This window comes from Sitodiplosis mosellana, unplaced genomic scaffold (assembly GCF_009176505.1).
Source record: "Sitodiplosis mosellana isolate CC-2019 unplaced genomic scaffold, AAFC_SMos_1.0 Smas_scaffold_6226, whole genome shotgun sequence".
NCBI lineage: Eukaryota > Metazoa > Arthropoda > Insecta > Diptera > Cecidomyiidae > Sitodiplosis > Sitodiplosis mosellana.
In genome coordinates, this window is record NW_022601467.1 from 11,996,131 (window position 1) to 12,021,973 (window position 25,843).

At 35.5% G+C, this 25,843-nt stretch overlaps 3 protein-coding genes across 8 annotated transcripts; 2 read left to right on the top strand and 1 right to left on the bottom strand.

Annotated features, from left to right (window-relative positions):
- Nucleotides 1–219: 219 nt before the first annotated feature.
- Nucleotides 220–16,790, top strand: LOC129578022 (14-3-3 protein zeta). 6 transcript variants are annotated; one of them, XM_055466058.1, is made up of 6 exons: nt 220–422; nt 10,114–10,443; nt 10,962–11,088; nt 11,204–11,327; nt 11,600–11,763; nt 14,010–16,790. In XM_055466058.1, exons 2-6 carry the CDS (start codon nt 10,268–10,270, stop codon nt 14,163–14,165), a joined length of 747 nt encoding a protein of 248 aa, XP_055322033.1. In that variant the 5' UTR covers nt 220–422; nt 10,114–10,267; the 3' UTR covers nt 14,166–16,790. The 6 variants fall into 6 exon arrangements, with proteins under 6 accessions (XP_055322033.1, XP_055322035.1, XP_055322031.1 ...); XM_055466060.1 differs by lacking the exons at nt 220–422; nt 11,600–11,763 and adding exons at nt 1,154–1,755; nt 12,290–12,453; XM_055466056.1 differs by lacking the exon at nt 220–422 and adding an exon at nt 1,453–1,755.
- Nucleotides 16,791–19,559: 2,769 nt separating this feature from the next.
- On the bottom strand, nt 19,560–22,038 carry LOC129578021 (Y-box-binding protein 1-like). The gene is made up of 3 exons (XM_055466055.1): nt 21,598–22,038; nt 20,973–21,367; nt 19,560–20,841 (listed from the first exon to the last, which is right to left on the bottom strand). Exons 2-3 carry the CDS (start codon nt 21,284–21,286, stop codon nt 20,301–20,303), a joined length of 855 nt encoding a protein of 284 aa, XP_055322030.1. The 5' UTR covers nt 21,287–21,367; nt 21,598–22,038; the 3' UTR covers nt 19,560–20,300.
- A 2,095-nt stretch (nt 22,039–24,133) lies between these two features.
- Nucleotides 24,134–24,857, top strand: LOC129578028 (uncharacterized). Its single transcript, XM_055466067.1, has 3 exons — nt 24,134–24,189; nt 24,499–24,572; nt 24,668–24,857. Exons 1-3 carry the CDS (start codon nt 24,169–24,171, stop codon nt 24,846–24,848), a joined length of 276 nt encoding a protein of 91 aa, XP_055322042.1. The 5' UTR covers nt 24,134–24,168; the 3' UTR covers nt 24,849–24,857.
- Nucleotides 24,858–25,843: the final 986 nt, after the last annotated feature.

Below are 25,843 nucleotides of genomic sequence, written 5' to 3' on the forward strand. Positions count from 1 at the left end.
TTATTTTTTATCATTTCTTTTTTTTTTGTTATTAGACGAGTTTGCAAAATTTTTCGTTGATTTTCGTTTTGGAATTGGTTTTTTATTTTGCATTCGCATTCGATTTTGGCATTACTTGTGGTTTTAATATCGGCATGTTGGTATTATGGGTGATTAGTGCAATTGTTCTGTTCATTTACATGGTCTCTCCGGATATTCCAGTTGTGTGATCAAAAGATGACATAAAGTAAATTTGTACTCAAAACGTGACAGTTCTCCGTCTGTCACACAAAACAGTGTAAAAATAAATCAATTCTATCTAATAAATCAGAGAAAATCTTTGCCAGAACTTCTGTGTTGTTTAGTACATTTTGGATTTAACTACGATCGTTGAATTGAACATTTTCGATTTTTTATAGCGAAATTTTGCTGTGACAAAAAAAGTGAGTATGCAATAGACTGTTCACTGTCAACACACCCATACATAGGTTAACTTGTGCGGCATTAATGCTTGACTGGTTCAGATTTTTTTTCATCTCTTTCTCTCGCATTGTGTTTGCCTGCATGCTTTGACTTGTTTCGTATTATTTGCGGTTTCACCGTTTCTCTCGTTGAAGCCATCGCACGGGATACGGTTTATTTTCGGCGGCAAACGAGAAACGGCGACATTTACCGATGATTTTGTCAGTTTATTCATAGCTACTATGTAAGAAAAAAAACCAGAAGACGCACAGTCACAAGGCTTCATGGTTCTCGTTTCATTTCGAGCCATTCAAATACGGTGCGAACGACTGAAAGAATGAGACGGTGATAGATAGAGAGACAGACACAGAGAGAGAGTGAGCAATGATAAAAACTACAAGCACATTTCAGCTCTTCTTTTCGTTCGTCGTTCGTGTCCACGACGTTCACGTTCATGTTGGCAGCGTGCGGCTGCCGTGCAATTCAAAGTGCTTTCGGTAGAATCGGTGTTCACTACCTTTTTGTTCAATAGCATGGCATCCATAATGCTGCTCCTACTATACACGGCATATACAATACAAACGGTGGTCTCTCGCGGTAATCCATCGCATTTCAAGTCGAGCTAGTGAGCGAACGAACAGCAGAGAAATATCAGTGTATCTATGTACTTGTATTTATTTTTGTGCAGCACTAAAAATCACACACAGTTTTTCTCTGCCTACACGCATTGCTATCGTCTCGTTCTCACTTCGTTCAGCTGGCACACCATCTCTCATGCGTACTCTTTTCATTTATTTCAACTTGACTATTTTCCAAAGAGCAAATACGCAGAACCATTCCGCACATACATACGCCCGCTCTCTCATACACTCACTCAATCACCGACACACACGCACGCATCGCCCAGCACACACTATAAACGGCCCAAATTCGTCACATTACGACAACGGTCTACACAATACACACGAAATCGCTCTCACTCACACATACGCCGCAAAACTGCGACACAAGCATTTGTGAGTTTGAATTGAGTACCATCATCGTATCCGACATTGCTGTATCATACCGTTCGTATTGCGGAGCGATTGTTGAATTTCGTATATTGAAAATCTATCTAAAGTTGGAAAACGACGGAGAGCACACAAGAAAATTCTTGTTCGTTTTTTTCGTTTTTTGTGAGTGTTTTTTCCCGAAGGCAACACACATTTCATCAGAGCCGAGTTTTCAATTAATATCGAAAAAAATATATATCACGTTAGTCAGAACTGGTTGTGCCATTCAACAAATAGTCGTAAAACCTTTTCGAATCGAAAAGTAAGTAGCTAAATTGTCAATTTTCATTTGTCGTTATCAATAAATATTGTCACTGAGTGAGTGTTTTTGTCGACTTGTGTTCTTCAATTGGTCGAAACGATGGAGTAAAAAGGAAGAGAAAATAAAAAATAAGAGACGAAATACTAGAATAATGCTGTCAGCAAAGCGAAAATTTATTGAGGAAAAATAAAAATCGAATCAACCAAAATCCGCATCGTTTTTTGAATCATCCGCGAGTTATTTTTTTCGTTATTTTTTTTCTCTCTCTCTATTTTTTTTTTCATGTGAATCATTCAATTGAATTGATGATTAAGATGCATTTGAAATATCCAATCGGAGAGAAAGAGAATGAACCAGCGAACGAACGAACGAGCAGCGAACAGGCTAAAATCGAAAGCGTAAAAAAATGTGTACAAAAAAAAAATTGCGGTGTGGCGGCTCTTTAATACGTCGTAATTTTGAATCGGTCATACTGAAGCATTTTTTTCATTCGTCGATATTTTTCTGCGGCAATTGGCTATTTTTGTTCTTTTCCTTCGTCGGCGCTGTTCAACGTACTGATTTCATTTTGTTCGGATATATATATATTTATATACATATTTATTTTTTCCTACTTATTTTGTCTTCTCTCTTTCGGAAAATATTTCGGTGCATGTGTAACGACATGATGGAAATATGTAAGATCGATTCATTTGTCATAGTGCTGAAATCGAAAATGTTGGACATTTCATTTCTCAATTTATTTTGAAGAAGAGTAGAGAAACGAAAAAAAATATTCTCTCTCTCAATCACACTCTCGTAAATTAAGAATAGGAGTGTCTGCTGTTTCTATGTACCCGCCGCCATTTTACAAATCATTCTTTTCGTCTACACTTTTGGCTTATTTGCTTCGTTTTCTTCTCAGTCGTCGTCGTCGTCGCTGTTGCCGTTGCTGTCGTCGTCGTCGTCTTTGTCGTTTTTTTATGTAATGTTATACTACTGTACACTGTGTATTAATGGTAAATACGTGATGTACGCAACACAATCACATGCCATTCGTGCTGAGTCAGTGTGTGTACCGAGAACCGTGCTTTTCGTTCTCACTCTCTCTGTACTCGGTGTTAGTTTTGTGTGTGCATGACACACAGACACGCGGCATATACAGGCTACGTAATGCTACGGCATGTTACACTAGTACCAGAAAAAAAAGATGAATTTTCTACAAACGAAATCAGAGGGAGAGAGAGAGAGAAAAAATAATGTGTAGAAATATATACGTATCAATTCATATGCGCGCATACAAACTTAATTTGGCTCTCTCAGTTTGCTTGTTGGCCGTTCTTTTATTTTTCTTCTCTTAAATTCCGTTGTATTTTTTTTAGTTATTTAAAATGTCGCGTGCGCGTTCGAAACAGCGTACACGTAATTATTTTTTGAAAATCATAATTTTCCATAGATTTGGAAGCTATATCCGCTTCCAATTGAATGAAGGTGTGCGCTGTGTGGAAATGACGGGCGAATGACTCAATTGTATCTAGATGAACATACACATACACAAACACACATACTAGCACACACGCACACATTTACAACACTTGTGCCCAAAAATATCAAAGACTGTTATTCGAGATCAATGGTTGTTGGGAAAGCGAATATATCTATATAAATGGTATAAACGTAATGGGGTAAAACATACTTGAATGCATGATTTAACTGAATGAAATGTTTTAAAGTGCGTTTTTGTTGTGTATGAGCGAGTGAGCGCGCGCACATTCTCTCTCTCCCTTTCTTCCTCAAAAATAAAATTGAAAAAAAAACCTGTGCATTCGTATTTGTGTTCGCGCTCAGCCAATTCAAATATAGTCAATCGCACATTACTCATCGGCCAAATACCACACCTGTAATATCACTGAATAAGGCTGTGATTTCTGTATATCAATTGATCCAGAAAGGCCGCAAGAAACTGAAGATTTCTCTTTTGCATGCTCGCTTGATCAAAGCGTGTCATTCATTCAAATTTGAAAAACACATACACACATTCTGGAGCGCTACAATTTAATATGCTTCCATGAACTAAGGATTTAAAAAAAAATGTTTTTCCCAAATTCTCTCGAGTGACATAACATTTCGGCAACGAGGCAATTCAATGCGATATAACATTTCATAATGAAAAGACATTGTCATCGATACATGCGATGATGAATCATATTCGCCCATTCAAAATTTATAACAATGCCATTGAAAAAGACAACATCGAACCACATCACGTTATAAATGAAGCCAGTGCAACTGCAAAATGGTTTATGTGTTTTGCACGTAAAAGGGATCAACAGGGAATAGTTATGTGCCTGGCCCCATAATGTGGAAATAACTTGTTTTCAATTAAAAAGGATCAAGTTGTTTGCAGTGTTGAAACTGTGATAATGCGTGCTCGTTGAACATTTTTGCTGACATCCGGTGTGACACACAGTGGAGTGAGAGAGAGAGAGAGAGAGAGAGAGAGAGAGAGAGAAAAGAAGTGAGTGAAAAAGAGAGCAACACATGCACACACCGAGAGATAGAGATTGAGAGAAAAATAGAGCTGATATCCAAATAGATAGAAGCAAAATCTGTATAAAATAAATCATTTGACGTCACTGTATTGGTCGCGGCTTGAAATCGCTATTAATGTGATCTGCTTGCGCATGTGTGTACCGAGAAATGTTGCGATTAGTCATACTCCTTTAAAAATATATTGCTTTGCACTCAAAATGTTATGTGTGTATATATTATGTATACGATTTCATCGGACGCAAGAAAATAACAGCACATACACACAAAGAGAGAGAAAGACGAAGAAAGAGAAACAGAGCGAACGAAAATGACAGAAAAAAAAGAACGTTAAACTATGTTGAACGTTGTTTCGAATCGATTACGACACTTTCGACTGCCGCTTGCAATGCGACACAACACAAACTTGTTTATTAATATTCAATTTTTATTTTCATTCGAATCAAACATAAAAATTCAAAGTTTGTGCAATACTTTTATTTAACGGCAAATACACATTTGCCTTAAATTCCAATCAATGTTATCTGTTGTATCGTCATTTGCAATGGAATGTGATGGATAAAAAACACTTTTCCGAATCATACATTCATACACACACAGTCATACACGAGCATTGGACATGATTCAAAGGTATACACCGTTGTCACCTCAATGGTGTGACATATCTGTGCACGAGAGAACCACACGTAAGATTTGTCTGGTGATGATTTCACATTCAATTAGGACGACCTTTATGGAATCGTGTTCATGTCCATGTTTATCGTTAGGTGTTCAGTTTTAAACGATGCTATGGTTTATTCAATATGTGTGGGTGAGCTGGTCTTGATAGTTTATTCCGTATAAAGTGTGTCTTTTTTTTTGTCTGACACACGCAGCTACACACGCATCTCGTACACACAGTTTTTTCCTTTATATATCGATAGCAGCAGCAACAGTGGCAGCGACAGCAGTAGGATAAAAAAACAAGGAACAAGGACCTTAATTTGACCCAAAGTAATGAAATAAATTCAGTAAATCTTCGCACGAAAACTCTATATGCACGAATGCGGTGTACCGCTAACAGAATCCTCAAAATAGGATTAGAATAAAGATTATCTAATACAATATTGTGGTTGTCGTAACCATCGTTGACGTCCTGTTGATGGTGACCATTGAAGTCATCGTCGTTGCCAGCGTCGCCTTCGCCGTCATTATCGATTCACGAATAAATTATTTAGTAATCAATTTTGCTAAATTTTGCACTTCATTAGGTGCTCATTATACAGATGAAAAACCTTTATTCTATAAATCACGATGTGCTAAAGCACATACCCTCGATACACTGGATTCTGCTGCTGTTGTGTGTGAAATACTTTGCTTCGGATGCGATTATATAAAACGCAGAATCGATTTATATCCCCGCATATCACATATACGGTGTGAGAATTGTTGTTTCAAGTATTATGCCGTAACGTGTTCCATACCCCGTGATGACAACATTTATAAAACCGTGTGTGATACATCCGAGAGAGTTATTTTAAACTAATTTCAGCACATATTCGTACCCTATTTAAATCTTCGACAACTGTATTCTTCTATTCGATCCAATAACACAGTATATGGCATACGATAAACAATATCAAGCCACATCTATTGGTGTGGCTATAGCGATCATTTAACGAAAAAGAAAATCCACTCTGAATGATGCACGCATGCCATACACACACTGTAGCATGGATGGATTGGATGTGATGGATCGTTTACCTAAATGGAAATCAAAATATCTAAATGTCTCTTACTCACAATACAACAAATCAGAATCGAATTTCGATGAACCAAAGCAATTTGGTTTTTTTTTATCTCAACGACGGGCTCAATCGACCGACAGAAAATGTCTGATGCGTGCAAATAACCATATCGGTCGGCTTTGATAAGGGGTGCACAACCATAGAAAAACCAATAAAATGGTACGAAAGTGTCTCACTGTCATTTTCTATGGATATTCTTTGAATCGATTTAGGCGCCCATCGTATAATTACATGGCGGCTTCCATATGAACCAACAGTAAAGCAAATTCCAATTGGAAAATGCACCCGGCTGCTTGAAAAATGGCCAATACCATTAATTCGGCACCACCCACAGTAAAAATTAATCATGCCGGGCATTTATACACTGAAATTCATCGCCAATACCAATCAAGCATATCTAAATCTCTGATGAATTTCTATTGACTGCAGTTAACAAAAATTCTGTCAGAACAGAAATGATAAGAAAAAAAAATGACTTTTTTTATTGTACAACGCATGCAACACCTCTTCGGATTGAATGTATGCGTCCTGCAAAGTAAATGCCAATTATTCACTTATTTTGAATGGCGAAACAGCACTGCAAACAAATTAAATGCACGCCAACCGCTTGAAGTTTGCTCATCCCCTGGGTATTGGAGAATACACAGCACTCTCACTCTCTGTCTCTGTTATGTTCATTAGAGTCTTGAAAACAACTGGAAAGGTGCTTTTGGCGTGTACAAACCAAGTATCTGTTTAGAGTGTATAATACACACATGTTATCCAATAATAATAAATGACACGAGATTTTCGAGGGAAGAGAAAATGGTTCATAATTAAAATAAATTCGTTTAGCGTTTGAAACAATGGTAAAATTGAAAATCTGAAATTGTGTGTTTGTTGTCCACACTTCATTCTCGTAAATTTTATGCACGGTGAAAATGTATATCTATATATACATATACCTCCAAATAAGCACACATCAAACACACAGCGCGTACAACACACCTAGCGTGGTTGTTTGTGTATGTGTGTGTGTTTTGTGTGTATTATACATTTGAGAGGCACTCCTTATGCGCACGCGATCCCAAAGCTCGTGCATTTTGCATGTGGATATGCGCTAAAATGACTGACGCTTTGGAAAATATTCACGTCTACAGCGTATCTCGTTTGCCGTTTACACTTTGAATCCAGGCTTATGTTTGGTTGAGGTTTTTTTTCTTCTTTCCTATGATTTGGCATCATGTCGATGGCATCGAACATTTTTTTTGAATTTTTCATTTTTAACACCAGTTCACAATTGGTATGCCATTTGCGATTTTCGCTGTCACGATGAGATGACTGGATTGGTTTTCTTTCCCCACAAATTTGGACAATTCCGATTATTTTTTTCATTTTGGATTTTTTCGATTTTTTCTTCTCTGTTTGAAAAGGCAGTCCAATTGTTTTCGACATTCTCGACAGGTTTCCATAAGCTCAATTCAATGTGTTTTTCCCTACATAATTCATGTCAATTCTTTGTTTGCTTCTGCTACTACTCTACTATCTTCTCCGTTACGTATTTTAATGGAAGTTTTGGAGCCGACGCGCAGTTTGGCCCGTTTTGCATTGCATTGTGATTTCATTGCGGTAAACACAAGGAGGCGAGCGCTTATCGTTCGTTTCCAATGCTCCTCTCAAACTCTTAACAAACAAGTAATTATGAAAATCTATTTTTAAAGATTTCAAGATATGAACATTGAAACAATTACCGAATACATGGCAAGAGAGAGAGAGAGAGAGAGAGAGAGAGAGAATGAAAAGCAGCAGCGAGAAACAAATATTGCGGAAAATCGCAAAAATTCAACGCAAATGGAAATTCTTTAAGTGTTTTGACAACATACAGCGTATATATTGTTGGATTTGTACACGGTTTGGACGGCGCATGTACTTGAAACCCCACACATGAACGCACATACACACATACACACGCGAACATTTGCACACACAGCAGCGAATCCGAATTAAGTTTTTCCCCTGGTGTCTTTCATTTTTAATTTCTTCGCCTGAGTACACTAAGCTTTTTTCCATACAGTTTTTTTTCAACTTCGATGCTGCACAATCAGTAGAGTCGGGAATGTTCGATGTGTTGTACGTATTAAAAATTTCATCAGCCAATTTCCAATAGTTTATTGTCGAGCCAATTTCGTTTACTTACAATTTATTTGATGACGACAAAGATAACCAAATCGTGAGAAAAAAAAACCGAGTGGATTTGAGCAAAGCATTTTCAAACTAAAACAAAAGTAAGCATAGCAAAATGCAATTGCTGCATCTATTTTTTTCTTTCGAGCCATTTGGCAGGATAGCATTTTTGGAGAGTGAGGCTACGAGCATTTTCTTAGCATTTCGGTATTGTTAATAAACCAATCCATATAAAGGTGATTCGAAGGAGTTTCAAAGGGATTTTCTCAATCGCAAAATGTGTCGAGTGAAGCATCGACAAATACCGTGTATCCATTTTCTTTTAAGTGATTGCGTAGTTTCTCTTGCGGTGATATAATGAACGATTGAAAACAAACAAGGCGGCAGGGAAAATGGCCATTAAAATGCGTGGTGATTTGTGCGGAAGTTTTAGCTTATAACTATAGCCGTTCCATGGAGCGAACGAAAATTTATGGTATTATGTGTTCAGTGTGTGTGTGTGTGTGTGTATGTGTGTATACCGCCTTCGTGATTGAAAAGCTTAATGCTACTGCTGCTGCTGCTGCTGCTATGTTTTTGTTGTTGTTGTTGTTGTTTATTTTGTCAATATATTCGGCGAGACGCAAAAGCGAAAAATTTCCTACAAAAAAGGTGTCCCACAGCACTGTGGACGCCAAAGACAAGTGTACGTAATAGGATTCGATTTGCCATTTTTGGTTTCGTCTTGAACAGCAATAATTAATGACAAAAATTAAATTGTAGTTTGACTTCCTGCAGTAAAACTGTCCCATCATCATCATCATCATCATCAACGTCGTGTACCGTATGCAAAACTCCGCACAAATTGCACACTTATCGAACGACAATGTCCAAATGCCGTTAAACAAAAGGGCTTTTACCTGCTTTAAATAAAATTCGATACGAATCTATGCAGAGTGAGTGAGTGAGTGTGGAGGGGGGGGGGGAGCAGAGAGAAAGGGAGATGGTTTTGTTATGTGTACAAAACACACATTCAACAACATTCATAACAAAATTAGAATATTTCTGCAGCGTAGGAACGAACAGAAATTCCTTAGCCAATGTCAGGGTAATTTAACATACAGTTCGTTAACTGGCAGCAGCAGCAGCAGCAGCAGTGACAGTATTTATCGATGTTGTGCATTTATTTTATATGTATAGTTCATGCATTATACTATTAAGTGTATACATCAAAAACTGACTCAAGCTTCGCACAGAGAGCGATGGAAAAGTCTTTGGCTAGAACTAGAACCGAATTGCGGTGCTATTTTCTCATCTGAATATTGGGGTTTGCCGCGCTGTAACTATCTTTTGAAACACAATTACGTGATAATGCAGCTTGTTGTACAACTGAATGAGTGAACAAAACGAACGCTGTGCAATATACTAATGAGATTTATTAGTTTTTACTTCACATTGTGGGTTTATTTTTATTTTTCAAATATGTTTTTGTTGTGTATCATATGGTTTTTAAGTAGCTTTTCAACAAACAAAAAACAAATTACTGGCATATTGAAGATTTTCTGCGTCGGTATTTTTGGAAATAAAATTTTGACGGCAAACATTGCGGCAGCAAAGTCCGTGTCAAACATCCAGCATGAAAATCGCCGCGTCTTTTGTCCCCTAAGCAAATTACTTGGCATTTTTCGCAATTTCGGAGGCAGAATATTGTATTCGCAGCAGTTTAATTAAATGGAAAACATGTAATAATGACATTCTTCTTGAGTTTCCATTATATTATCACGGAGTTTTTTTTCCTCATTCTGACACAAACGAAAAGCTTTGACTCCGCATTTTCTCTTTATTCCAATTTTCTCTAATTGTTTTTTTCTCTCGTTTCTTTTCATCATTCTCTTTGCAGAGGTTTAAGTTCATCCGCTGTATAAACAGGCTAAATTCAATTTTTTCAAGTCACTGTAACTGCAGAACGTTTAATTTTGGTGTTTCCGACCAAAATACTACATTGACACTTCGTATATAATACAGTCCAGTAACAAACAAACAAAAAACACAAAATGTCAACCGTTGATAAAGACGAATTGGTTCAAAAGGCAAAACTTGCCGAACAGTCAGAACGATATGATGACATGGCGCAAGCAATGAAATCTGTTACAGAAACCGGCGTAGAATTATCAAATGAAGAACGAAACCTTCTCTCAGTTGCTTACAAAAACGTCGTTGGAGCCCGCCGGTAAGTTTCAAGCCTAAAAATAATAAGTAACGACCGAGAAAAGAAAAACCATACATTGCCAAACAGTTTTACTCGTATATACGCTTACTATAAGACACATACCACTGATTGCTGACCATTAGACTCGAATACATAGAAGAAAAAATATCGAAACTTCAACAATAGCAATAAAAAAAAGCGAACTTGGTAAATGCTGCAACGGCTACATCGTCGAATATATATATGTGTGTGTGTGTGTGTGTATACATGCACATCGATGAATGCTTTTGCTTCATTAGCCAAGTGTGTGGGAGTTTCATTGGAGCATGTACAGACGATTCTAATGATTCACGAAACGTCAATTCAGCAGAATGTGACTTTTAGACACATTGATACATAAAAAAAGTAACACATACTTACACAGACTGAAATAAAAAAAAAAGAGAGCAGATTTTGCAACAACAATAGCACCCAAATATCTCACGCCTAAGCAACGCAAATTGACACATTTGTTCGCCTTTTTCATTTGATATAATCAGATCATCATGGAGAGTGATTTCGTCAATCGAACAAAAGACCGAAGCCTCCGCCAGAAAGCAACAGCTCGCTCGAGAATACAGAGAGCGCGTTGAAAAGGAACTTAGAGAAATTTGTTATGAAGTATTGGTAAGTAATTGAATTGCCAGCCGAAATTCATTTTCATCTAGCCTCACACACACATACACTCTTTCTCTAATCGAATCAATTCGCCTTTTCCAACCAATCTTCTACACGCACATAGGGTCTTTTGGACAAATATTTGATTCCAAAAGCTAGTAATCCAGAAAGTAAGGTCTTCTACCTTAAAATGAAAGGCGATTACTACAGGTATTTGGCTGAAGTTGCCACAGGAGAAACACGAAACAGTAAGTGTACAATATTCCATCATTTTCATACGATTTTTTTTTTTGCTTTTCTTTTTCCCGGTTTCAATAAATTCACTCAACCATTTTTTTAATCCATATTCGAAAATTCAATCCGAATATATACCGAACAAAAAATAGATAAATCCAAGAAAAAGAAAAAACCAAAAAAAAAAACATACATCACACGATTACAAATTTTAAAAATATTTTTGATTTCAAATATTATTTACAATTCCTTTTTCAAATGAACACCCAAATCAAACAAAAAATAGCGGTTGTCGACGATTCTCAAGCCGCATACCAGGATGCCTTTGAAATTAGCAAAGGCAAAATGCAGCCAACGCATCCCATTCGATTGGGTCTTGCACTTAACTTTTCAGTCTTCTATTATGAGATTTTGAACTCACCCGATAAGGCCTGTCAATTGGCAAAACAGGTTAGCAAAAGCAATGCATTGACCAGTGGACAACTTAGCAAAAGAAAACACAAAGCATCCAACCGAATGCAAACAATGGGAAAAAAATGGGAAAAAGAAGGAAAACTCGAAACCACAAATTAAATTCATTTCAGTCGTTGTTAGTTGCTGCATAGAAACACTAAATCACTCGAAATATTCTTGTCTCAGAAAGAAAAATCAATGCTACCAAACGTCCTTCGTTTATTTGTCTCTTCGTTCGTTCGAATCGAACACTCTTCCTCAACTCGCAATCAAACTCAGTCCAATCCATTCCATATTGTTCAAACAAAATATTCTTTTAATTTGAGAAAAAAAAACAAAACAAAAATGAAATACTAAATTTTTCAAGCATTAATCTCATGTGAATTTGTTTTCTCTCTTCTTTTTTTATCTTTTTTAAACTTTTTCTTTCTTTCGTTGTTGGTTTGAAATGATTGAACACAAAAAAACACACACATACAAACACACATAATAACCACATATCGTGTGTGTACCCGAACATAAGGCGTAATTGAGGATTCGCAGAAAGCTTATCAAGAAGCCTTTGACATATCAAAGTCGAAAATGCAACCAACTCATCCGATTCGGTTGGGATTGGCTCTCAACTTTTCCGTTTTCTATTATGAAATTATCAATTCACCAGCCAGAGCTTGCCATTTGGCTAAACAGGTTACCGTTTAGATCCAATTTTTTTTTCGTTGTTGTTCTTTCGTTTGTTCGTTTTTTTTTCTTTTCTCGTTTATTTGAAACACTGACAAAACAAAACCAAATACCAAAATCATCAACCAAATTGACTTCATTATCAAGTGATACAATTGCATTTTGTGTGGACTGTTCGTTTATTTAATTCGTTTTTCCTAACTATTTTGAACAACAATAACCTTAGTTTTGGAATGCAGCCGACAATAATAATCTTAAATTAAAATTAATCGGTGAGATGTGAAAAGAGAGCGAAATGTTTGCAATGTCATATGAATGAGTTTTTCTCATCGATAGAAACGAAAGCAACGAAGGGGAATTCATTCACGTATCTTTAGCGCGCTTCATTTATTTACTGTTTTTTTCTTCTCTCGTTCCATTTCAATTTTGAATGCTTTGAAGCAATTGAATCCAACAAATTTAGTCACGTCGTTGATATGTTTTCAATGCAAATCCCTTGACCATGTTTCAAATCGCGAGAGAACTACCGCACGAGCGCTCTTTTTTTCTCTGTTCCTCTCTTTTATATCTCAACGATTGAATTGTTTTGCTGAAATTAAATAATTTTTGCTGTATCACGTGAATATGTATACATATAACATCACACCAATTCCATACGATCCTCCCTTAATATAAAATGCTCCATTGATTAACCCATGTGCATCGGAATCATAACATTGTGTGTGCGTGTGTGTGTGTGTGTGTGTTTGTATGTAGGATGTGATGTGATGTGATCCAATACGAATGGCAATGATTCCAACGACAACAATCGCGTATAAAGAGTGTATTTACCCCTTACCTTATTATTCAATATATTCTTCCATTGATTGTTTTGACACAAAACGTTTGCTTTGGTAGTTATTGATGCTATGAATGCTCTGATCTGAACTTGTAGATGTGTACAAAAAATATCGAAAGCAGCAAACAACTTACTAACAAGAATAAATGTCAGCAACACTGACTGCAAGCACAGAAAGAAAAAACACGAATGAATTTCAGAAAAAAAATAATGAAGAAACAAACAAACATCTTTATAAAATAGAACGTTCTGAACGCAGCATGCAAAAGCAGTAGTATATGAAAAGCCAATTTAATCACATGACTTTGCTTAAACCTGTTATCTCGTGCATTGACGGTGAAAATTATGCGACGTGCATATGTGATGCGATGTACAGTCGCATTTTCGTTTTGTGGCTCGTATCAATTCTATTGCATGTTTGTTGCGTCGTATGATATTTCCTATGCAAAGCACCCAAAAAAAACAAGCATACTGTGTCTGTTGTGGAAAAGTTCAATTTTTTCTGTGAAATGGAATGCTTTTCTTCTTTTTCCAATTTTTTTTCTGCTAATTGTCACACAAATCCACATTGAAAACTAATTCCCAATTGCGAATGCACCGAAATGGGCCACACATTTATTATGACCTCATGCCGGTACATTCTATCATTATATTATATTGCTTACTCATCACCACTTTGTGTGTGTGCGTTTTTTTTCTCCCCTTCTTCACATCTATCGAAATATAGGCTTTCGACGATGCGATAGCTGAATTGGATACGCTGAATGAAGACTCATACAAGGATTCAACACTCATCATGCAATTGTTAAGAGACAACTTAACACTTTGGACGTCAGACACACAAGGAGACGGCGATGAGCCCCAAGAAGGCGGTGACAACTAACAAGAGCAACCAAACAATAATAATTAAATAAAAGGTTTAAATATCACATAATAAAAAGAAGAAGAAAAAAAATGAAGAAGAAAGATGAATAAAAAAATAAAAAAAAATCAAAACGATTTCGATAACGTCTTAAATCACAAACTATTTGAAGAAATGAAGATTTAAAAAAAAAAAAAAAAAACAGAAACTGAAAAATCCAAAAGTTTGATGAAGCAACAACAGCAACAAACAAGATAAATACAAGAGAGCAGCAGTAATTAAAAAAAAAATCCAGCAATTTTATACATGTATTTTACAATTTAAAGAATATTGATCGCTTTGCAAATTTGAATCAAGCAGAAACTTTGTTCTACTATACAAATTGATGAGACTTTTTTCAAGAAATTTGGAAAGAAATAACATAACCATTCTTTTTTGTTAAAAAAAAATTATACCATTATTTTGTTAATGTACCTACAATTTTTTTTCTTTTTTTTTAGTCAATTTAAATTTATTTAACGGAACCGAAGCAAATTGTTGTGTCGAATGCAACAATTACTTCGGTTTCATTATCGAAACAAAAAAAAACAATTTTTATTGTCGATTTTTACAATAAAAAAAAAAGAAGAACAGAACAAACCGAAAAATTCACAATAGTTTATCGAAACCTTTGAGGTGTCTCAAGTTTTCCGCTGTTACTTTTTTTTTCTCTCTCAATAAAGTGCAACTTTTGTTTCGAATCGCAAAATAATATAATATATATACATGTATTGATCCAATGCATATTGTAACGACAGTTGAGGGATGTTAATACGGTTGTGTGTTGGACATCCGCTTCCCCCCCACCCAGATCAAACAGAGGAAAGAATTTTGAAAGAAAAAAAAAACACAAACACGCAGAGAAACGAATGACACAAACATACCGTGAACTTGTTCAAAGTATTTGCATATTCCATCCCATGTTCGATCGCCGGGATCAAAATTAGTCAAGGCAAATGAAAAAAGTGAAGATAAGAAAACACGAAGCAAAATGAAAATTGTTCAGGCCAAATATGTATTTGAGTAAAATCAATTTAACATCATCTCCAACAAAATAACAACCGTAAATATATGCATATATATTGTAAAATAAAAAATCTTTGCGCCATATACCAACTTAAAATTACTCTAAAAGTAATATTTAAAGATTTAAAAATGGAATCAAAACAAAATTAAATAAAAAAAAAACAACAAAACGCCAATAACAATCTGAAGAAGAAGAAAAAACCAGCAAATTCATATTCAATCCTGGGATTTTCCCACTTTCTCTCTCTCTGTCTCGTTTGGTTTGACTTTTTATTTTATTTCTGTTCTCTCTTTTTTGACTTTTTATGGTTTTCGTTTCTGTTGTCCACACACAATCTCTCTTCCGCTCACTGTCTCTGTGTTTCTTTTATGATCTATTTATCACCCTTCACCAATGTCCCCAGGAGAATCAGCACGAAAATTTGGCATCCATATGGTATTTTCTGTGCTATCAATTATTTTTCGTTTGTATTTCATTTCGATTGTTTTCCTTTTCTTTCGTTCGTTGCTTTCATTTTCACCGATTTCTTTCCATCACGAATTCTGCGTTCGAGTCTAATAGTAAAACAGTTCCATTTCCAAAATTTGATCGTGAATAAACGAGTAAAATTATGCGACTTTTTTTTCGTACAACAAATGAGCTGAGCATCGTATTATTCAGATTGATTTTTGGAAATGCTTCAGCTGCAAATGTGCTATCGATCATTATTTTTGTTTTGTTTTTGTTATGTTTTTTTCACCACGTTTTAGTGTCGAATTCTTTGGTTCGCAAAATTTGAGTTTTAAAATCTCATCAATTTCTAAATAAAAAAAAACAAAAATGCGATAAATAAAATCGAATCCATTGCATAGAGATTACTAAGTAAAACTACAAAACGAAAAGTAAGAAGAAAAAAATGTTTGCGATTAAAATCTAGAACAGACATAGCAAAACAAAGAAGATGTTGAGAAGAAAAAAACAACAACAACAACCACAGCAACAACACACGATAAAGAACAACACAACCAATTTCGAAGAAGGGTAAATATTTTATGGATACGTTCGATCACGGATCATCATAAAATATATGAGCAGTTTTTTCACATAAATTAACAAAAAAAAAAAAAAAAACAAATAATTAATTTATAAGATCAAAAAAAGAAGAAGAAGGAGTAGACGACTGCGACTTGAATCGTTGTTTCCCAATCTCGAAGTCGAACAATTTTTAAAATATATATATTATGCAGTTGATACCATAGGCAAAAGACAGCAACTTTTTAGCGTAGAAGAGCATTTACATCAACATCAAACTGAGCAGCAAACTGGCAATTAATATATATTTTTTAAAATTAATTTTGATGGAGGTGATCATCAAATGAATTTACGTTTGACCAAATCGATTTGCTTTTACACACACATACAAACACATTGTGGATGAGAGATATGAGAAAAGTCGGCAAAAGAAAACATAACCAAGAACAAAGAACAAACAAGCAACAAAAAAAATGTGGAAAAATTGTCATGGAAAAACGAAAACAACAACAAAATTGTATGGGCAATCTTGAATTTAACAAAAAAAAGCAGAATTATTGCTTTACTTTTTTGAAAAAAAAAAGAAAAACACTAACATCGGCAGCAAATCTACAAAAGTCAGGCGTTGGTGTTGGTTCTTGGAGCAGCCAAGCAACCAACTCCAAAGCATCATTAATATATGAACAACAAAAAAAAGAAGAAGAAAAAAAAGAGTTTTTAAAACGAATGGTTTTTCGGTTGGTAAAAACCATTGATTAACAACATGAAACTAAATCACAACATGTTTGACACGATTTCAATGACAATTATTTATGTGTTTCACTCGTTACATGTAATACATTAAACGTGCATTCTTATTTCATTCCTTTCTCCCCCTTTGAACAAAAATAAAACAAAGAAAAAAAAATCAATTGACTTTAAAAAAAAATTAAAACTTTCAAATATTACACAATATATCCTGCCAGAGAAGATGTTTTTACCATTGTTTTGGTGTATATTTCTGTCATTTTCTTGTAATATGGAAAAAAAATAAAGCAAATTCAATGTGTGCAGGAAATGTTAAGAAAAAAAAAACAATTTTATGTATTGATGTGCAGCTGCAGCCAAGTCGTCGTGTGTTCTGTTTCTTCCCTTCCCCCTCCGACTCGCTCTGCCACGGCAAAAATCTCTACGACTCCACGAACCTTTTTCGAATTGCAGCGATTACGTGGTTCTAATGTCTTATCGCTGCGTGCTCAAGTTATTGATGCACGAACATCACAATCCAACTCTCCACGCTCTATGCATCATTTTGCGATGAGGCAGACCAAAAAAAAGAGAACACTACAACTCTATCGTTACCATGTAGTTTTGTGCAATGTTCGTTGTTGCAAATAACAATTCAAAACTGTTTTCCAATCACGTTCGCCGCATCCTTCATTCCCGCCATTGAATCATTTATACAATACTTGTGGAAATTGTGGAAATGTACCAACAGGAATCGGAGAAATAGAGATAGAGAGAGAGATATACACAGAAAAAGAACAGAGTGAAGAAACTAAGAAACAAGAATTTCATCTGAATGTCTTTCTCCGCACAAAATAAACCAAAAAAAAATCATTACACAGACTTTTATTATTATTTATTTGCTGTCTTCGTTGACGTTTTGTTAATGTATGAAAAAATGCCAATTTGTTTGTATCGAAAAACTGGAAGGCGTTCTATTTAGTTATTCATTCGTAAAATTGATGGAAACAATTAATGTTTATAAAAGGTGAATTAAACGGTAAAATCGACCCCCTGAAAAAAGAGCTCTATGTTTTATTTGTTTCCGTTGTGTTTGACAAATCCAACAGAAGGAAGGCGTACACATACACATCCCATTGATTGACGGTTTTATTCCGCTCCAACTCAAATTTGTCGTCATTTTTTTTCCATTGCGTTCGAATTTAATGTTTCATTTTCTTCAGTTTTCTTTCCTCCTTTCGAATGAAAACAAAAATGTGTCAGATGTGTATTACTTTCCCTTTTACGTAAAAAAAAGTGAATGCAGCTTCGTTTGAAGTGAAGAAAAAGAAAAAAACCTAATCGACTACTTGAATCGTGCAATGGTAGCATTCAATAAAAAAAACTTCGTGCAATGGTAGCATTCGATGAGTTGATTTGATTGTTTCATTCCTTTAAAATGTTATTTCTGAATGTAAATATATGTTCGATTATGTACCTTGTTTTCCATATTCGGGCCTAGATGGTCACCATTTAAAACAATTGATAAATGTATACAGTTTACAATGTTTTCGGATATTAAGTGCACTATTAAACCTCCAGTTTGTCCAATAATGTGTCTCGGGAATCGCATTTTTTTTCTACATTCATTCATTGGTCTCTCATCATCAGATCTCCAGAATATGCCTGAACTTCCCTTTTGCCTTTCGCTTTTATACGCACACACACAAACACTCATACCACTAATAACACTCATCTTGTTCTCTAACCCTCACCCTTTCCCCTCCTCCGCGCCCCCACTCTACATACATGTAACCGAATGAACGTATTTTAATCGTTAATTTCTTGATTGCATACTCCAATTTTAATTAAGCAAGTACATTTTTGAATATTTATAACATACATGTTATTTTCGATGGAATTTCTTGCTGTATGCACATACACATATACACACAGTGAACAATGACGTTCAATCTGGCCGTTTTCAACAGAAGAAAATTTAGAAAGAAAGAGAAAATATGCCGAAAATTCAACAGAACACACAATAAAATGAATTTTGAAATGGAAACAATTATACACAATCCCGTAATGAGTATATTTGAAGAAAAAAATGAATGAAAAAATCAAAAGAAAAAAAAATATTGAAATGTGTTTATATCGTCTGATTTTACAGGTATTCGCCTCAACATTCAGCACAATGAGACGGTCTGTTTTCTATTTGTTACTTGATTAATTGCAAAATGTCTAAAATGAAATATATTTGGGGATCAAAAATTAAAACAAAAAAAAAAACAAACTCACACAGAACAAAACACGAAAAAAGAAAATCAAATCTAGACACGATCAAGGTCACTCAGAAATCGAAAAAGAAAGTTGATTTCATTTGATTGTTTGTTTCTTTTTGTGCGTTCACCACATTAAGACGAGAAACCAAATTGTATATGAATTTAAAAAAAAAGGAAGTGAACATCAATTCAAAGAAGAAAAAAACTCACACCACACACAAGAGCAAGGAGAGACAAAAAAAACATTTAAATTAAATCATTTTTAATTAAAAATAAAATTCATAAAATATATACAAAAAAATGGTATCATTTGTTGGACGTTGTTTCATTTCAACATCTGGGGTTGTTTCATTTCAACATCCGAATGAACGGTAAGTAAAAAAAAACAGCTTTGTTCAAGTGAAACGTATTTATTTCAGCAAAATGTGTTTAATCTGTCTGTATCTTACAATTTAATATTTCATTTTTCTCTTCAATAATAATAAACGGTTTTTTGTTTTTGTTTTGCGACTAGAAATAAATGTCTTTTTTTCGGATGTATTCTTTTCTTCTTTTCTTTTTGTATAGCCTAGAAAAATATTAAATCGAAAATGAAGAGAAAAAAAAATTATCGCAATTTTATTCGTCGAATGTTTTCTTTGTTTAAATCTAAAAAATTGTATAGTTAGTTCCATGACACAAATGAAGATGAAAATGGATGAAAACTAAAAAAAAAAAAAACAAATGTAACGAGCGAATTGGCGCTAGGTAATTTTAACTTGGTAATAGTGTTCATTAGTGTTGTATGATTAAATCATTGGCTAAAAACGGAAACCTATTTAATAGGTTTTTTTATAACGCATCATTTTTGTGTGTATACAATACAAAAATGTTTGTAGAACATGCAGAAAACAAACAGAAAAAGAAAAAAAACCAAATGGTGATAACATATCAATAATTGATGTTGAGCGATTCGGAAATTAGTATTTAGAATATTAGTTGTAAATTTGATGGAGATGGGCTGCACTTAAAATCGAAACGAAAAAAGCAAACAAACTAGAATGAGCTAAAATCAAAATGAGAAACGGAATAAAAGTAAAAGTTGGAAAATTAATTTCCTTTGTTGAACGAAGCCGCAAGCCGGCTGGAGGCGGTTGTTAGTGCGACGCTGCACATATTGGTGTCCTCCGTATTGATTTTTTCAAAGTCCAGCGACTCCGATGAAGTACTGTTGGCAGTGTTTAATAATTTATCGCCCATATTCAGTTCGGACAACAAGGTCGTCAAATTGGATTCGGTCAATTGAAGTGATTGATCCGCTGTTGCGTCGTCCTTATTTTGATCTGCGGAGTTGTTGTTCTTTGATTTACGGTTGCGATTGTAGTTGCGACGACGTGTCTTTTGTTTGCTGTCCGAATTTTCGATATTTTGCTCTTGGTTCGATTCCTTTGATACATTTTCAGCTGGTCTTCGACGACGACGACCGCCACGATCGTTCCTTATGCCACCACCGCCGCCACCATGTCGGCCGTTGCTATGGTCAAAGTCTCTGGGCTGTCGCCGATGAAAGAAACGACGGGCACGAGGGCTCCGTTCTCGCGGATTCCCATTGTTCCGCACCAGCTGTTGCTTGTATGCCTCATATTGATGCCTTTGGCCACACATAAAGATAAAAAAAAATGGTAGAAGAGGAAGATAAAATAGGGGACATTAGTGTGTTTTATCATTTTGAATTCAGAATAGACGTAGAGAGGGAATATTGGATTATGTCACACAAATTACCATTGCATCGTAATCAGTGCATATTCGCTTCCAAGAACTGGTCCGTCATTCAAACCAGTTACATTGATTGCTTCCGGTGACCTGTCGCTCATAACCACATCGAATTCAACATGCTCTCCTTTGGCTAACGACCGAGTGACACGCCGTTCATTCTTCCCAGTCACTGATTTGCTGTGGACAAACACATACTCCTTTGTGTCATCACGCTTTATGAAACCGTAGCATTTTTGAACACTATAGAATTTGACAACGCCGGAAACTCTGCTGGATTTGGCCGTCGATTGTCCATTCGCGCGATCTATTAAATCTGACATGGTTTCCTTTGTTTTTGTTCCCTCTGCAGAATAACTCACTCTCACTCTCTTTGTCTCTGTACTCTGTGTATGTCTGTGTGTCTGTGTGTGCAAAAATGAGGAAAAGGGAAAAAAAGAATTTTTTTGTTAAGAATAATGGTAAATGGAAGGGTTTCAATTTAATTCAAAACTCTGCTGCAAAACACAAGCAAACTAAATAATTTAATGCACATGCTACTGTTTCGTTTTTCTTTGTTTGATGCGATGCGATGCGATTTCAAACATAGAAGAAGAAAAATCTCAATGTGTTTACAAATTCACCTCTCACGCACTTTGTTCGTCGACGTTCAGATATACAAATTTTTGATTGTTTACTATTATTTTCACTGGTTTGTTTTTCTTTTTCCTGACTTTTCGAGAGTGTTTCAATCGCGGGGAATCTAGGCCAACGGATAAAGGGATATTGATCGGAATGCAAAACACCAAATAATTGCTTTTTCGTTTATAGATTATGATTTTTTTTGTTTCACTCAATTCCCGAAAATGTTTCGTCGTTTTCTTTATTTGTTGTCCGTGTGGTACACTTGGCTTGAATATTTCTTTATTCCCAAGTCAATCAATCGAAATTTTGCAATGCGCACTGTGCGTGTATTGGTGGCCATACGAAAAAATTGTGTATTCGTATATGTGTAACAAGGATGTGCCAAATGTGTGTCAGTGTTGCCTTTGTGTATGCGTTCAAGTTGCACGCACACTAACCAACGAACCCGATTATATGAAGCAATGAACTGACGAACGCAGTAGCGCGCACTGACTCTCTGCTGTATATGCTTGTGCTGCGTACAAAGGGAATTCGTTCGATGTGACTGTGTGTTGTTAGTTTATGGACAATCGCGTACAAACACACACTTTCAATTTCAACTTACGGCGCGCAGACAGAACAAAGACTGCAACAGACTTCCTCCTCGTTTTTCTGTGTGAGGGTCTCCTTGTCTTGCTGTGTGTTTTGCTATTGTTGTTGTTTTTGTTGTTGTTTGTTGGTCTTGACTGTGTATCTAGCATTGCACTTGTTCGTGGTTTGGTCCCTTTATACGTATATGTGTGGAAGAAGTCTGCGACAACAACAACGACAACGACAACAACAAAAAGAACAGATAACACAACCACACGTGCAGACAAGTCTGAAAAATGTGCACGTTTAAGCAGATTCTTAGTTGTTACGAAAAGCAGAGTGAAGCATATTATTATTGGAATACACTCGGGTTTCCCTCCTTGAATGAACTCAATACTTTGTCTCAATCACATCATCTGCGCCCCAAATTTGATTGAAGTGTATCTCAACGTATAGCTAACAAGGAAAGGAAATAAATCGGTTTAATGACCGGCCGTAGTGATGAATACGAAAAATTGAACTACATGGAATAGCCAGCATTTACCATTTCAATATCGGATTATTCAATATTGAACGGTACACTGGTGTTCATCAAATGTTTTTGCACTTCATCTCCGACAAAAATTGGTTATGCAATACCGAGAGAGAAAATCAATTTCTGCCTAATTGCATTCATGAGTGAGGTGTCACATTTGCGTGCTTGTACACATTAACACGTCAACGTTACATGTTCATCATTGCAAAAAATTTGAAGAAAAAAAAACACTAACCAAATGCACAAGGAAAGCGTGCACTTGCTATACGCTTGCCACAATGAAAATATATAGATGATTGCTTCCGTTACGACTATTTCCTTTTTCGATTTTCAAACGCACGACTCCGAGCAGTTGATTCGAATCAAACCGTAAAGAGATAATTCCGATTAAATCACCCATTGCGTTGCCATTTGCAATTTCTGAGAATTTCTTTCTAATTATTACCACAATTCGAATGATACATGAATTGCCGCAGTTTCCATAAAAATCATCGAACAAAACATCTGCATGGTTTGTATGCCAAAGATTTTCTATGACCGTTACAGATATTGACCAGTTGTGTTTTCATTTTCACAAATGCAAATGAAATTACATCTCCCATAATAATATTGTGCATTATTCAAATGCATATCCACTCGTGGGGTTTCCTAAATTGTATATTTCTCTCATTCATTCAAATCAAACCGAGATCACTTTCGTTACACTACATTTTGGTTCTGTTTTTTTTCGGTTTTTATAGATCACATCAGCAGTACGGCAAAATACGAGGCGCTTCTTTTTTTCAATTCAATTTCTTACAGCTTGAAATTGTAATTCGTATCACATCTTTGTCTTAAATGTTATTTTGTTTTGTTACTCTCACTGATGTGTCTTCATGCATGTTGTGTATCGCGCTTTTTCTACTCGTGCACACGTCGCTGCTGTTGTTTTCTTTGTTTTGCATGGAGAAGAAAAAAATGTGTACGCAAAAGAAATGGAAAACTGTACACATTGTCCATCTACTCCACATGTGCTGTGTCTTTTTTTCCGTCTTCACATTCGAACTTTTCTATCTATTCGTCTTGCTTTCGCACACGTGTTTGTGTGTGTGCGCGCATCAGAGCCGCAAACAAGTGAATATCAATCGACCGAGTGATATCTGTATATTTGTGAAACAAGTGAAGTCAAGCGGCGGTTGTGGTACATATTTAAAGGAGATTCGCTCAAAACGATCGCTCACAATTACTTTGATCGTTACACATTTTACTATAAAACTATAGCAGTCCAGCAGCTTGAGTAGTGGAAAGCGTGGTTTTCTGCAAGCAACAATTTGAATTTCGCCGTTCATATTATTGTTTTGCGAATGGTTTTTGTGCGTTCTGTGACACTTTTTCGGCAACCTTTTTCGGTGTGATTTTTTTATTTTGAATAGTCTGATTTCTGCATTGAAAAGAATTTCTTCAGAAAAAAAAGAATCAAATCAAAACATAAGCAAAATGGCTCTCAACAGCAAATTTGTAAGTGGCTTGTAACAATCAATGTGGTATTCAATGTGGTATTCAATGGTGAATGTTCTGTGTGTTTGATCCAAAGCTCCAATCATAGATATATCATACAATCAATTTTCTTTGCAAAAGCCTAATCAAGCATTCTTCGATCAAGGGTTAACACAATCCAGCCGATCGATTATTTGATGATGCTTTTGATTTGTGCCTGTGTGAGGAGATACATAAAAGTTTGAATAGAAATTGATCAATCAAGTGTACACAAGACATGAAACAAATGGAATAATAAATTGATTCTCCCATGATTCTGTCAAATTGCAGATTTTTTCCTGTATTGCCGTGACAATGATTTTGGTGACATTCTTCTCAAATGACACTCTTGCCAGCGGTTCCAAGTAAGTTATGGAAAACTTATACCAGGGGTTGATTAATTATTCAAAACGGAATTTGATATTCACTTGCTTTTCAATTTTCTTCTTCTTCCCACCAGAATCCGGATCCATGTTCCAGTTAAGCATCATACTCATTTTCATACAAAAACCATTGTGAAGACGGTTCATATTCCAGTTAAAGTCAAGAGCAACCATCATCATCATCATTTGATCCAAGACGAAATTTCGTGGGCCAAAAGTTACCCCAAAAAGAAGAAAATTCGTCCAGTATTCTACTGAACAAATGAGAGCCGAGGCTTAACACAAACCATAAAAATGGAGAATAACATAATTTATTTCGGCGATTTTTTCCTCGATTAAATCGTAGTATTAGCAAAAGCATTTTAAATAAATAAAGCTTAATATTTAAGACAAGCGAGACAATAGAGGCATTAAATGTTTATATATTTGACAGATTGGCTATTAAACACTTAAAGAGAAAAAAAAATGAATATCAAAGATGTTATCTAGTTCAAAATGTTAAAGACAAATGTGGGAAATTTCTCTTTTATCGAGCTAAATAAAGAGAAAACTGATCGGTTTGGAGTTTTAAATTACAATTTTACATGTGTGTCGTATTTTATATCTTATTTTCTTCATTTTATTACGGTTGTTGATGTGATCTTACTGGACCGTTTTGATTGTTTTTTCTTTCAAATTTCTAGTTCAAGGTTGACTTGACGCACCTACTGATGAAATTTTGATGGGCATTCAATCCATTACATGAATGTTTTCGTACGGCTTCCTTGTTTTGTTTTCGTCTTTTGGTTTAAACTTGACGTTATTGTGGAGAAGAATGGGTCTTGGTTTTGCTTTTCATCGTCAGAATCAGATTACATTACATTTTCTCTTTTCTCTCTCTTTCTTCCTCCCTCTCTCTGTCGATTAGAAAACAAATCTTTGCACTGTAGGTTGTTTCGAAATGGAAACCTATATTTTAGAGAAGATTGCCGAACATTTCGAGAAAATTCAATACGATCAAAGACTGCGAAATCAAATACGTGTGGATAGATTGCGGATTGTCTTAGCGACGGAATCAAATGTATGAAAATTGTATGACCGAAAGAAGACAAAATGTACCGAATCAAATACGTGCCAAACGGAATCAAGTGAGTGTGAACTGTTTTCAGTCTGAAATTAACAATGAGCTGACAGTGCGCAGACAGAACGAGTGTAAGTGAGAGAGAGAGAGAGAGGGAGAGGGAGAGAGAGAGAGAGAGAGAGAGAGAAATTGA

Excerpts from the sequence above, each read along its gene's own strand:
- LOC129578022 (XM_055466058.1), top strand. The coding sequence starts at position 10,268 with ATGTCAACCGTTGATAAAGACGAATTGGTTCAAAAGGCAAAACTTGCC. Across the intron at positions 10,444-10,961 it reads AACGTCGTTGGAGCCCGCCG|ATCATCATGGAGAGTGATTT; the intron begins GTAAGTTTCAAG and ends TGATATAATCAG. Across the intron at positions 11,764-14,009 it reads CCTGTCAATTGGCAAAACAG|GCTTTCGACGATGCGATAGC; the intron begins GTTAGCAAAAGC and ends ATCGAAATATAG.
- LOC129578021 (XM_055466055.1), bottom strand. The coding sequence starts at position 21,286 with ATGTCAGATTTAATAGATCGCGCGAATGGACAATCGACGGCCAAATCC. Across the intron at positions 20,842-20,972 it reads GCACTGATTACGATGCAATG|GCATCAATATGAGGCATACA; the intron begins GTAATTTGTGTG and ends GTGTGGCCAAAG.
- LOC129578028 (XM_055466067.1), top strand. The coding sequence starts at position 24,169 with ATGGCTCTCAACAGCAAATTT. Across the intron at positions 24,190-24,498 it reads TGGCTCTCAACAGCAAATTT|ATTTTTTCCTGTATTGCCGT; the intron begins GTAAGTGGCTTG and ends GTCAAATTGCAG. Across the intron at positions 24,573-24,667 it reads ACTCTTGCCAGCGGTTCCAA|AATCCGGATCCATGTTCCAG; the intron begins GTAAGTTATGGA and ends TCTTCCCACCAG.